At 37.3% G+C, this 14,180-nt stretch overlaps 1 protein-coding gene across 3 annotated transcripts; it reads right to left on the reverse strand.

The window, feature by feature from the left end:
- Positions 1-880: 880 nt before the first annotated feature.
- Positions 881-13,738, reverse strand: LOC147235299 (inositol polyphosphate 5-phosphatase K-like). 3 transcript variants are annotated; one of them, XM_086142345.1, is made up of 15 exons: positions 13,648-13,738; positions 13,183-13,256; positions 10,578-10,682; positions 10,205-10,313; positions 9,320-9,436; positions 8,893-9,068; positions 8,603-8,714; positions 8,294-8,403; positions 8,118-8,144; positions 6,232-6,454; positions 4,559-4,696; positions 4,411-4,494; positions 4,219-4,323; positions 3,618-3,729; positions 881-3,478 (listed from the first exon to the last, which is right to left on the reverse strand). In XM_086142345.1, exons 2-14 carry the CDS (start codon positions 13,248-13,250, stop codon positions 3,634-3,636), a joined length of 1,470 nt encoding a protein of 489 aa, XP_085998471.1. In that variant the 5' UTR covers positions 13,251-13,256; positions 13,648-13,738; the 3' UTR covers positions 881-3,478; positions 3,618-3,633. The 3 variants fall into 3 exon arrangements, with proteins under 3 accessions (XP_085998471.1, XP_085998453.1, XP_085998462.1); XM_086142327.1 differs by lacking the exons at positions 13,183-13,256; positions 13,648-13,738 and adding an exon at positions 11,366-11,799; XM_086142336.1 differs by lacking the exons at positions 8,118-8,144; positions 13,183-13,256; positions 13,648-13,738 and adding an exon at positions 11,366-11,799.
- Between the last annotated feature and the right edge of the window lie 442 nt (positions 13,739-14,180).

Genomic DNA, 14,180 nt, shown 5'->3' on the forward strand with positions numbered 1-14,180 from the left:
CATCCCTCTACCAATATATTTACAATCCATCCTCTGCACATGTCAAAACAATCTCAGACTGGGCCTTCTGATAGTATCACGGGTTAAAAGTACAAATTGCTTTAATGATAATGAAAAAGATTCCACATTATTTAAAATATTTAATGCAGCAGAGCTGAAAAAACGATCCAGATAAAAAGAATAGTCTCCCCTATTTGCTATACGGTTAGTCATTTAGTCATTACTTGATCAATGAGTTATTCTAACTATGGAAATTTTAAGTATATCCGTTACAAATAGAAAGAACAAATGCTACAACAAAACATCAAGTTTAATACATGTAGTTGTGAGTTTGTTTTTTTTTTTTTTACAAGACAACTTGTGTAAAGATTAGTGGTTGCTGTTGGAATTGTTATTTTCTGAATATTAAACCTTGGAACCTTTATTTTGCAGAATAGCAAGACAATTGGTCAAGCATCACTAATCTGTTATTTACTCAAAAACAATTCCAAGAGTATTTTTTTTTTCTTTTGTTAATCAGTTTAAGACATGTCCAAAATAAATAATCTTTATGTCTTATCATTGAAATTGCAGGATTATAGACCCATTTTTAAAGTGTTAACATGATCCATTGTTACAGCAGAAATTTTCAACATATCTTTAAATGACAGCAAAAGTAATCTGCTCTTCATTTTATAGCTCTTCCAGGCTATGGCCGGGGACGTTTCAAAGGCCCCTGGCTCCAAAGAGGTTGGACATCCATTCGTCTCAGTGGTTAGTCAGCAGACTGTTGCCACTGACGATTCCTAGACTATCTTGATATGCATGGTTTCTGTTTCCACATATGAATAAACCTATGTATTAAGTAGAGGAGGCAATTCATCAATAAATGACACAGAGGAAAATGTGAGAATTCTTTAATATTGAAATCTGCAAAGCTATACAATGGCTGGTGTTTTTGTCAGAGCAAAGGATAACATTTCATTACTTTCCAAGAAAATAGGTTACTCTTTAGTTAAAAAAAAAAACTGTATGAATATGGCTGATATAATTCTACCAAGTCAAAACCTATTGTAACATCACTATTCTAGATAAAAGCCAGAGATTTGGAGCTGTGATAGTTTGAATATCTGAAAGAAAGAAGAATCATGAAAAATTATGACATGGAGATAGTTTATGAAACATGTATCAAAGAAAAAGCAAAGTACAGTACAGTAAATGTAAAGCTACAATTGTTTTAAAGGCACTTGCTGAATTCTTATTCAAATCGCCTAAAATGTTCCCAATACAAGCTAAAATATACACAACAACCTATAATAACTTACATTTGAACAAAGTTCTGCTTAATATATCTTAACGCTCTCACTGTGATGTGGGCAATGTGAATAATAAAAGACGTTTTGAAAGGTGCTCTTGGGCTAGTAATACAGCATTCTTAAAATCAGACATTAAAATTGCTCCACAAAAAAGTTATATAGCTTACCTACATAAGTTAAATATTTTTTCAAGTCCACCAGGAACAACAGAAGTTAATTAAAATGATGTGAAGAAAAAATAAAAACGGCAAAATCTTCTATCATCTCCCTCAGTCGTCATTTGAAACACTTGTCTGTGGGCTCTAATTAATATTTTAAATAACATGCAAATACATTCAAAATCATCTTACAGTTTACAGCAAAGCTACTCCTGATCTTTTTTCCAGGAAACAAACAAAAGGGTTTTCACATAACGGATTAAAGCATTTTGTAGAAGAAACTGGACATACAATTGGAATTCAAATTGCTTGTGAGTCAGCAACAAAATAATGGTTTAAGTTGTAATACTTTAAGAAAATAAAAATTTGCAGCAATTATTTTTATCTACCAAGGCCCACTCCAATCTTTCTTTCCAATTCATAATCTCTGTCACAGATGTTGCTGCAGAATATGAACAGTCCAGTCCAACATATTAATAGACCAACATATTAATAGACAAGTGAATACATGGTGCTTTGTTAATTTTAAACGTTTTGCCTACAGACTGCTGAGTGCCTTTAAGACACAGTAATAATAAAATAAAAATGGAGCTTGCTTTTGAAAACAAGATAATGTTGCTGATTTACCCCCAACCCCCCACCCAATAATACCTGACATTGCACAAAAACAAAAAGTAACTACAAGGTGAACTGATTGTGTTAAGACCTTTAGCAAATATTTTTTCCTGGGACCAGTGCAGAGTGACATTATGTAGAAGAGCAATAATTGTCTTTCTGGTTCATACTGTGACCTCAGGCAATAAATAATCAAGCTTCCAAACTTAAGGCAATTGGAAAAAGAAGGTGATGTGACTGAGTGGGAGGACTACGTCTGCCAGGACCAGAATTGGGGGTTTCTCTTACTATTCCAAACTGAGCATTAATTGAAACCAAATGCTTTTCTTCAAATATTAAAATAGAACACCATTTAAGCCATGGTAAATTGTTTTGCTTATCCACTTTTAACTTGAGTATAATCTTTAAACATGGTCAAGATTAGACTGAATTCATAAATTAAACAACCTTTGTCAAATGTCATCCATCTCGCTTAGAATACTAGCAACCACAAGTTAGAGGTTAAGATCAGTCTGACATTATAGAATGTACAATGACAGAATTGTCATTTTTTGACAAAGCTATTCGATTTAAAAAACATGCATGAAAAATCTGAAGTTTGTATTTTTCCCCATCACCTCAATGTGTCCTGTTTAAATTTAAAGCTTTCGGTCCTCTTCCAATCACCTTAAACGAAAAATACAACTTATAGGTCAATCATTCACTAACGTCTTGTCACAGATTCTATGCCAGCACTGAACACATTTTTTTGGCCATGAACCATGAGATTTGCAACCAGCTTTTGTAATAAGTTAACCAGACATTGTGACCCACAATTAAGGTGACAGGCACTATCTAATTAGTCTCTCATTAGGCTTGTTTTACACTTAATCTCTTTGCCATGTAAACAAAGACAGCTAAGGATTAACTCTCCGTTCCCTTTTCCAAATTTACAGCATAAAGTCAAACTTTCTCGGAATTTTCAGCTTTGCTTTCATCCACACAATAAAATGTAATGCATGGATGAATACTATTAATTTAAACTGTAAACAGTTTTGAAAGGATATTAATTTCATTAACTGGCATAAAGCAGGAGGCTAATACAGATCTAGGCAAATAAATCACCTGCCATCTTTTGCCATTTCTTAATACTCAAATACAAAGTATTAAAGCAAATCTTTTCTTTTTTTGTAATGCCACCATCTGCCTACAAAGTTTGTCATTTATTACTCCTCCGATGAGGGAGGAAAAAAAAAACAAAAAAAACAAACAAAAAAAAAAAACAAGATGGCAATTCACTGATTGATGTAATGCCAATTAAAATGTAACATTTCACTGTTCACATATTTTTAACTTCAGTCATGAAGTGATTGCTGCTTTTCTCATAGTATCAGCCAAAAGAAAAGGCAAATGTCCATGTAGGGGCGACTCCTGCAGACACAGAAGTGTAAGTTAATTTACTGGAGATGTGTAAAAGGCTGCTCTTTCAGTTACCACTTAAAAAAAAAATGTAAAAGCTTTCTTTAGTTCAGATGAACCAGACGATAGAGGGTGCATTTGTATACCATACCACAACAACTGAGGGATCATTTCCAATGTACATTGGTTGCTATGGTTTTATCCAGCCCATTGATCTTTTCAGCTACCAAACCCTCCTCAATGGCCACCTTGGATTCATGGACCTTGAAAGAAAGACAAGCAGATCTTACATCAGCCTATTCAACACATCATAATCAGGCGGCCTTTTTTTGTATGACTTCTATGTGAATGGCATTATTTAGTAGAAAAGTTAAAGATAAGGACGAAAAATTTTAACTGAAGTATAGGACCATGTGACCTATTGTGCAATCAGGTGCTCGCTAGAAGGCACAAGAATGTGCGCCAAAAGTCACTGATTTGAAATTAACCCTAAGTGGCAGGAGTTGGTATGACTCTAAACAACTTTTAATATTTTTAGCCGACCTCAAAAAAGCTGAGGCTAGGTTAATGGTAATGCAGGCAATAATAGGCTTGCTGGACATTTCTAAAGGTAACATTTAGTATGTGACTTTGCTTTAATGTTTCGTAAAAATCTGGCGGAATTTCCTAAAATTCTTGGTCTGGCGAGAAGAAAAAGAGAAAATATAGTAGTGAATGTTTCCTAAAATTTAAGCATGATGAAGTTCAATCACCCTGAAAGGTTCACTGATGCCAATGATGCACTGCAGAGTGCTGCTGTAATAGCCCAGCACACACTCTCCTCCTCGCACAGGGATCTCCTCTTTACTCACATAAACCTGAAAAAAGAAAAACAACAAGATTATTGTTTCTGACAACGGAACATCTAAATATCACCAACAGCTTTTAAGTTTACTTGCTTCTACCTGAATGACTTCTTCACTGAAAGCCACTTCATCATCTTTCACCCAGGTGTAGGTGATGTAGTCAGATATGCTGGTGAATCCAACCTGAGTTGAAAGCAGTAAATTAAATTTGTTCAAACTGACAAGCGTGAATGGCTGTTAACCCAACCTTATATAGTCCAATCCAGTCCCAGGCGCTTGATGGGAAGCTCTGCAGGGGAGTATAAAGAACCATGGCATCTATGTCTGCACTCCACTCGCCCTCCGGCTGCAGATGCACCAGAGGAGTCTTGTACATTTTCATTAGCTTGAGGGAGAAAAAGAAGAAGTCAAAAGGTATCACATGAGTCGATCTTTTGACTGTCAACAAACATTACTTTTCACAAGATACTGAGATGAATACATTCAGGGTCACTGTCAAGTGTCATGTGCTACTAATGCATTTATCTTATTCCTTGTTTGAGATTAAGTTCAAGATGCTAAGATGAAAAATGTATCTTTTGTGACAAACCTTTCAAGCTTCCTTGAGAATCGTTAACAAAAATAACCATTATCTCTTATTTTATCTTGAGGCATGGCGGTTGGCATTCTAGAGGGTTCCAGGTATGATTCCACTGACCAATCGGGCCATTCTGTGAAAAGTTTGCCTGTTCTCCCCTGTGTCCACGCGGTTCTCCGGTTTATTCTCACAGACCAAAAAAATCCATCTGTTCATCCATTAGTTATCCACTACATTTCCTGCACTTAGGGTCACAGGGGATGCTGAAGACTATTCTAGCTTTCATTGAACGGGAGGCTGGGTTCCCCCTGGATCGGTCACCAATCAATTGCAGGGCCACATATGACAGACAGACACATCTCATGCCTCATGCAATTTTTCCAATTGATTCCAATGAACCTCCTCCATGTTTTTAGGACACAGGCAGACACAGGACGAGCATGCAAACTCCACACACCGTGCTACCCAGACCAAAAAAATAGAAGGTCAACAATATAAATTGTTTGTAGAAGTGAATAAATAAGAATGGGTGTATGTCTCTATTTGTGGCCCTGTGATACAATGTTAGTGGTCAAGATAAATCCCAATTTTCTCTTAGTGTCAAATAGGATTGATCTGGCCCAGTATACCAATATATCTGTAATTTTTGGACTACTGAGCTCACCTTAATATAAGCTGCACCCACTAAGTTTGAAAAGAAAAAAAATTGTACACATATACGCCTCACTTGTCTAAGCCACAAGTGTCCATTTGTATTAAAAGACATTTACACAGATTCTTTTTTTAACTTTTAATAAATATATGTCATAAGTGCTTTTTTCCAGACAGTGCCTGTGACACGTCTGGTTAAAAAGAATAAAAAATACAGTAGCCTACCAGGACAAGTCATTGATCGCTATCTTCATCTTTATCCTGCGCACTAAAACCACTGGAGTCGTCGTCTTCCATGTCTGAATTCAACAGCCTCAGAATTCGTCCATCACACACTTCCTTAGTCTCTCTTTCGCTGTCACTTCCAACGTCACTTATGTACACCACATGTGCGTGTTCTGCGGTGTCTATGTATAAATTTCATTGGTCCGATGTGACGGGGCAAAATATTTCGGGGGCATGAAGCTTGTTAGCCCATAAAAAGCCCATCATTGCTTAAGCCGCAGTGTTCAAAGCATGTGAAAAAGTAGTGGCTTATAGTCCAAAAATTACAGTAAATAACGAATTGATTGGGTATCGTTTTGCAAGGTGTTTTACACTATATGCATGCCTTTTCCCCTTGATTTGTGCATGTTTAGGTCAAATCAAATAAAAGGATTGTTGGGAACAGATTTTACATAAATGTCCCTCACCTCCAGTGTGAAGACACCAACCACAGGCTTATGGTCACTGATGCGGTACTCCATGTGACTGGTGTATAAATCCTGACGAATCTTCAGAGGGAATTCGTCTTCCTCCTTCTGCTGCTGCTTCATGTTCTTCGTATCCTCCCCGATGTTTTCTTCAGAGGGTCTGATTTCAGGTCTGAGTCGCCAAAGAATCCTGTCCGTCCACGCAGGTTTACGCTTCTTACCACTGATAATAAAAAATAGGAAGACACCAAGGAGGGACAGGGAGGTTTTGAACAAAAAAAAAAAAAGACAATTTGACTCTTTCCAAATTACTAGTTACAATGTCAGCCAGTGGGTAAGAAAGTGTCAAGAAAAAATAACTATAATAAGCCGTACAAAGGGAGGAAAGTAATACAATATATTATGTAATATATTGTATACAATGCAACAATTCAGACACAGAAGTTAAAGTGAAAAATCATTCATCTAAATCCAGGCAGAAAAACGGAATCCAGTTTTATAGTGGGTCAAAATGCCACAAACTTGAAATGTTCTCAATTGAAAACATCTTGAAGCTATTAATTGAGACTATAAACTCTTAAGATAGAGGTTTACACATTTAATAATTGATGAGAAGTTAAGTAATTTCTTTAATGCATTAAATTGCCATTTTCCTAATGTAAGCACCGGGTTAAATCAAGAATGTTTGCTCTACACAACCCAACTTGCATTTACCAGTTTTTATCTTCTTTGAGACCATCGCCTGTTAAGTTAATATAACAAATAGCTACAAAATATTTACCAAATCCATGCGTGGGCAATATTCTAAGGTGGCTATGTGTCAGGCAACAATGACTCAAAATAACTGATGAATTAACTTCAGTCCTAACATTCAAACAGTCGGTAATGAATGACCATGCATTTTAGCTGTTCACTGAAGTTTGCCAAGAGGACTCCGCAAACGACAAAGCAGTGAGATAATATTGTGTTGGTCTTTTTTTAATAAGGGGTTAATATAGACCATTAATGCTTTGCTATTCAAAGGTACCCTGTGGAGATTTTTTAATAATATTACCATAATATCCATTGTACATTTTGAGAACTGGTCAAAATTGTGTATCAATTTTGTTGTCTTCATAAATTTGATGTTTGGAATATTATCCATAACTCCTCTTTGAATCAAATCTGATACCTCCCACACAAATCGTGCTTTGAGCATTCTTTCCATGGCTGCTTACTGACACACAGCTGAGATTCTGTGGAAATTCATGTTTGTGTTCCCAAGAGTCCTTGTTTCTCTTGGCTATTTTAAGAGCATTGGAGTACTTCCTCCAGTTTGAAAAATTCATGTGTGATCTTATTCATGACGCACGAACATGCATTAAAGAAATGGATCAAATTAAGATGTTATATGTTGAAAACATGGCCAAAAATGTTGGCTTGACCTTCTTCTGTTGTGTCAGCTGGTGTGTCACTATATCACTTGTATTTTCAAAAACAATTGCCTCCACAAGTACAGCAGCAAGTTATGGCTTGCAAAAGTTAAATATGTCAACTCTTTGGCAATACATCAATCTTCAAACAGTCCAGAGTACCATAAATAGCATAAGCAGTATTTCCCGAATCCCGGGGCTTCTGATTATTGGCAACATTCTGAGAAACACAGGAACAGCCGAACATTTTACGGAGACAGGTTGTTAGTTCCGCTTGTTTAGTTTGTATAGCTTTTACAGTGAGTCATTTGCATTTAGTCTTTGAAAACAAATGGTTACTTTTTTTTACATATGATTAGGCTGTAAAACAAAGAAAATGTTAATTTTAACATTCATTTTCACACTAGTCAATTTGGGTTAATCTACATGGTTATATATTACAGCTTAACATCTTTCTTGTGTGTTAACTCTTACTTAAAAGAAAACCATGTCCTGTAGTACCTGTACAGATGAAAAAGGTTGGAGATAAAGTACAAATTAATATTTTGGGACGTAAATCAAATATAATAATGAATAGAATGATGACCTATCATAAAACTGATTGATGATAATGATTATTGTGATGATTAGGATGCAACGTGAAAAGTTACCTGCTGTCATAAGTATCACAATTTAAGTCAAACTTGTATGTAGGCTGAAAGTCCAAAGGTCCTTCCTCAAACTCTTGCAGCTTCTGCTCTTTCTTTTTCATCATGGTCAGCTAAGACAAACCAAACGTACACACATAGAAACTTGAATTTCCAAAAGAAATCCAAATCATTAATGCATAATGCTTAATCATGTCCAGGTAAAATCATGCAATAGACATTCAAGTGCTGTGCATGGATGCTGCACACAACCATGACTTGTTAGTGGTTATACATTGATGTAGACATTTAGAGGATTCCAAACAGGCAAACCTGATCTTTGCTCCACAGCAAGTTGAAGGTTTGATTGTTGATACAGGAGCGGACAAAGTGCATGCCATGGTCCTGAATTCGGAAGTTAAGATCACCAAACCAAAAGACCAGCCTGGCACCAGGGAGAGGAGAAGGAGGGGAAGAGAATGGCAAGACGATTTGGTTAAAAGTTTGGAAAATATCAAACAGCAAAAAACTTTTCAGTTTTCATAAATAGAAAACACTTTGTGAAGACACAATTGGAACAGACTGGCGAACAGACATTTTTTATAAGCTGTGCCTCCATTTACCTGTGGTCAAGGATTCTCTGGGCCTTTCTACAGTTGTACATCTGTGTCTCCATGATGTACTCAAACTCATCCACTCGCTCAGAGGCATATTTCATGTGAGCAGCCAAGTGACAGTTGAGAAAACAGATCATGTGGCCATAGAGAGACAGTCGGATGGAAACACCACCTTTGTTACCCTGACACGCAGCGGAGGTTTTCACAAATGAAACAGAAAAGACAATAAAAACAGATGTCAGAAAAAAACATTTTCACTTCAGTTGTTTTGGTTTAATTTACAAATATGAAGTACAGTATGAAGAAATGTGCATTTTTGACACAACCTATTTCACGCCTCATTAATGTGTGTGTGTGTGTGTGTGTGTGTGTGTGTGTGCATAGTGTGTGTCTGTGTGCGCATGGGGTGTGGCATGTGAACGGCAGTTCTCACCCAGTAGCCAAAGACACCTGTGCGAGTATAGGTGGCCTGGATGTCTCTGATAAATGGGAGGTGCTCCAGTTTAGAAAAGAAAAGCAGTAGTAGACCCTGCATTCTGATAGAAGACACCTGACACACACAAAAGCAAACACCATTATTGGGACATGGATTGCAATTCATTCTAGATGCTCAATTCAAGAACCAAACATATTTTGGAACATCACAGATTTTCTATGTTCTCTGTTGTTTCTCTTTATTTGAATAAAAACATCCTATCATCTTATTTTACATAAATTTTTTGTTTCTTTAGTTTGAGGTTCTACAGTCTAAATATAAAATAAAGAAATTATGTTGCTGTTAAAATCAAGGGAAAAATATACTGTTGATGAAAAGAAAAAGGTATGGGACAATATGGAAGGTCAAAAAACATAAATTGTAGTGAAGACAACGGCAAAAAAATAAAATTAACATAAAAAATGTTTCTGGAAATAAAATACTGCAAAAAACAGGTGGAAATCAAAAAGTGTTGCTGAATATGCCGATGTGAAGAAAACGTTTTATTTTTAGCCAGCAAGTTTTTGATTGACATCAGCTGCATGTTTGAGAATGTTAAAGAACAAAGACATAATTGACGAAAGTGCTCGAGCAACTAGTCATGAACCAACTATTGTTGGAAGGACTTTCCTAACAGAGCAACTACACACCAGCATCCAATAAAATCTGGCAAGCTTAATGTGCTGCATCTGAGCGATTCAATAGATACTGTATAAATAACAAACTACTTTGAGATTAAAATAATAAACAATTCATCCAGATATTTAACACTATGACATAACAGCATCTTTTAGCGACACTGGCATTGTTTATTTACACAGGGTGTTTAGAGGAGACTTATACCTTCACATAGTTAAGTGGTGCTAATGTGGACGTGAACGTATTGGTCCATGGGTCATCGAATACAATATCTGACACGAATCTCAGAGGCCCAGAGTACACCTCCTGCAGGCTGTCAAACACACACACACACACACACACACACACACACACACACACACACACACACACACACACACACACACACACACACACACACACACACACACACACACACACACACACACACACACACACACACACACACACACACACACACACACACACACACACACACACACACACACACACACACACACCATGTCAATATATGGCTCATCAAATGATGTGTATAAAAAAATTAGAAAAATCTATTCATGCTGCCTGCACCACCTACCCGATCACATAGAGGTCTGGAAGTTTTGAAGACTCCAAATGCAGGAGCAGGCTCACATCGCTTGGGGGGTCAGCTGTGGCAACATTCCATGTCACCATGTGCAGCCTGCAGGAAAAGTTGACATTGAGACAGAGAAGAATTCTGCTATATAACTGTAACTTGTAATTTTCTGCTTTACACATAAAAAAATTATGTGTAACTTCTGCAATCAAAGAGGTTCATTCTTTGACTGGGCCAGATCTCTTACAACACAAGCACTGTTTTCCGGCCATATGCGGGTCAGGCTCACAACTAACATGACACGTCAAAGGATATAAATAAAGGCTCCAATTAACAAAGCAGAGCACTGTATTTATTTATCCAATGAAAGGCCTTTGATCAATAAATTCACATCAATGAAATCCAAGAGAAAGTTGAATGAAAGGAGTCGGAGAAGAATAATTCCTGCACTAAACCCATCCATCCATCCATCGTCAGCTACGTACAGACAACCTGGACCGTAAACCAGTCATAGGGCCACATATACAGACAGAAAGCCATTTACTTTCTCATTCACATTCTGACAATTTTGCCATTTTTTTCCAATTAACCTGCTGCATGTTTGTGGACTGTGAGAGGACAGCGAAGAACCCTGAGTAAACCTACACAAACACGGGGAGAATCAACCTTCGAGCTGTGAGGCTGAAGCGCTAACCACTGCGCCACCGTGCCGCCCCACACTAAACCCTTATCTACTATTTTATCCGTCTCCACAGCAGAAAAGCAAAGGAAATCATTTGGTTTTCCACCTGAGACTGCAGGTTTTTGGCTTGCTGCTTCTCTTGACACAGACGAGGAGAGCAGTATCCAGGCTTTTGATCACTTCTTCTTGCACCTCAATTTCGGGGTCCATGTCATCCACACAAGTCATCAACTGGTTAAACCGCTGGCGCAAAACCAGTTTGCTCCCTGTAGACTTAGCGATGTCGCTAGACTGACTGTCAGAGCGTGTGCGACTGTCAGAGCCCAGCAGAGAACCCTTTTCATCCATTATGACTGCTCTTGACAAACTTTGAAATGTTGGCAAAGCCAGGTATCTTCTTCTTGAAGTAGAAAATGTAAGGGTTAAAGTACTTCCAAGTGATCAAACAAAGGTTGGCAGAATACCAAAGGCCAAAAAAAATAAAGAAAAAATCCACAGTATTGAGATTGGGAGAAGAAAATCAATTGAACAACAGTGCAGAGCTGTGCTGGAGTCTGTGGAATCAAAAAACTAAGTGTGATGAAGAAACACCTCGATCAAGGATTTATTTGCGTCAGAGCCGGAATGCGTGATTAGGGAATTTGTTCACTGGTCTACAGCTCTCCTTTGTTTTCTACGAACAATGTAATCTTATTGTCAAATTTCTCAACATTAGGCCTAATTAAAAATTGTGAAACAAAACTGCATGTGTGCACAAAAAAGTGAGTAAGGAGTAAAGCTCTCTACTGTGGCAAATCTGCATAAGGTATGTATTGTTGGGCAACCTGATTGAGCAGCAAAATATACACTGTATATTCACAGATCAGGAGACTGGAAAATATTCTATGAATAATTCCTTGGAGGACAGCGCTCTATGAAGGAGGCAGATCACTGTGATCAAAAATAAATGTACCGGTGAATAAATTGTTCTATAAATCCACAAGAGTGAATGTATGTGTCCAGCAATGACGGAGATTTCAAACTGTGAAATAGGACTGCAGTGTGCCGCACACACTATATTACAGGTACTGCACTTCTTGTTGAAAAAAAACAAAACACAAACATCAGCATGCCTCTGTGAGTGTATGCCGTTTTGATGTTTGGGGCAGAAAACAGCAGCTATATCCTTTACGATGAAATGAGGAGCTGTGATCAGTATGAACAGCTCATCTAGTAGCAAATACAAGTGTGTAGATGTGACATAACATAGGGGGAAGCACAAAAACTAGATATGCACACTGTAATGTCATACATTGAACCAACAAAACTAATAATCATGTTTACCCAATCGTAATCTTGCAAAATATCCACATTTAAGTAATCACAATGACAGTAAAACCCCATAGCATTACTTTAAAACATCACCTAAAATACAGAACAAAGTGAAGGAAAAGCTTGTCATTGCACCTGATATCATGGTGCGACAAGTTCACAAGCTGACAAGAAACAGAGTGGACATCTGAAGACAGGCATTTGTTTTAGAAACTGAAAATTCATGGTGCCAAGGGGGAAAAAAGGAAAGTTGCAACCCTCTTGTGGTGTAAAGTATGTGTCTGTATGCTGTCAGTGATTGAAAGCATGATAAGAATAGTCTGGCCACAACTTTCACCTTCTTTAACATTAATAGCAAAGGGTAGTTCCTACAATCACAATGCATTTTAATTCATCCGAAGCTAACAAACAAGCACTTGCTTCTCACCTGTCAGAATAAAGACCTTTATTCACATAGGCTTTATCACTTTATAGCTCAGCAATCGTGCATTACATGCTGACAATCCTCTCATAGGCATGTGGGGTTGCACGCAGGCCCGATGGGTCTGACAAATATTCGTCAACATAGCCAGTTACAAGCAGTGTCCACAGAGTTTTAGGGTAGGTTCCTACCTGAACCTTTCTCCATCGTAGTCGCCTGTTTTTAAAATGATGTTGGACTGTTCCTCGTTCTCCTCCATCCTCTCCTAGTGCATATGAGAGCAGGCGGACAACTTATATTCGAGTGTCACAACATTCGGTGATCATCACAGTAAACCGTGAACCTAACATCATACAATTCAGTTTGAGAGCTAACACTGGCTCCTTCAGTCGATAATTTGAGTATAAATTTGAGCACATAATGAGGGATTCAATATCCACTCCCAGTGAAATCAACAATATATGACTATAAAGGAGATGTTTTTACAAAACTAGTTGTATTTAGACGAGCTAGCCGCATTTGCTAACATTAACATCCTATTCACGATGTTGACGAACGGTAACATCAAAGGCGAGACGCTAGCTAAATATCGCATTTAATATAACATTTCAGCCGCAAATAATTGTTTTTTTTTGCAAGGTAGTTTTTTCTACTACCTTATATAGTTCAGCGTAGTTTTCCTAGTTTAGTAGCTTGTGAAGAGGGAGGGGACCACCCGCAGGATTCGCTAATGTTTTTATCCCTGCCCCTCACGGACGGAAGAAACGTACGTTGCCTTCAAAATAAAAGCGCCAAATTATTTATTTGTGAAAACAGGAGGCGGAGTAGTAGGCATGTGCGGACTTTTAATTCAATAAAATTGGAAATAACAATTCAAAATTTAAAAGAAAAATAAAGTTCAGTTGAACACGAAAGTATAAGTAAAGTACATGTTGCTTTCTGTTTGTAAAAAACAAAATTATAAGATATGAAACTAGATTTTCCACATCAATTGAATTCAAACATACATTAATCTAACATGACATGCAGTATTTTTAATTTGATCATTTATGTATTTGTTTTACAGAGGCGTCCACGTTGCTGTCCTTATTCAGAAATCTAATATGAAATCTATTTCTGGCTCTGACTTTTTATTGTGTAAGGTCAAGATAAAGTATGTTGCTATGATCCAATGACTGAGTCAGAAAGC

Source organism: Fistularia commersonii, chromosome 3 (genome assembly GCF_037954325.1).
Source record: "Fistularia commersonii isolate RoL2024-O1a breed Wild chromosome 3, RoL_Fcom_v1.0, whole genome shotgun sequence".
NCBI lineage: Eukaryota > Metazoa > Chordata > Actinopteri > Syngnathiformes > Fistulariidae > Fistularia > Fistularia commersonii.

Coding starts and splice junctions, on each gene's coding strand:
- LOC147235299 (XM_086142327.1), bottom strand. CDS start 11,607: ATGGATGAAAAGGGTTCTCTGCTGGGCTCTGACAGTCGCACACGCTCT. Junction 8,145..8,293: donor TGTGATACTTATGACAGCAG/GTAACTTTTCAC, acceptor TCATCTGTACAG/GTACTACAGGACATGGTTTT. Junction 4,495..4,558: donor ACTGGATTGGACTATATAAG/GTTGGGTTAACA, acceptor CTTTCAACTCAG/GTTGGATTCACCAGCATATC.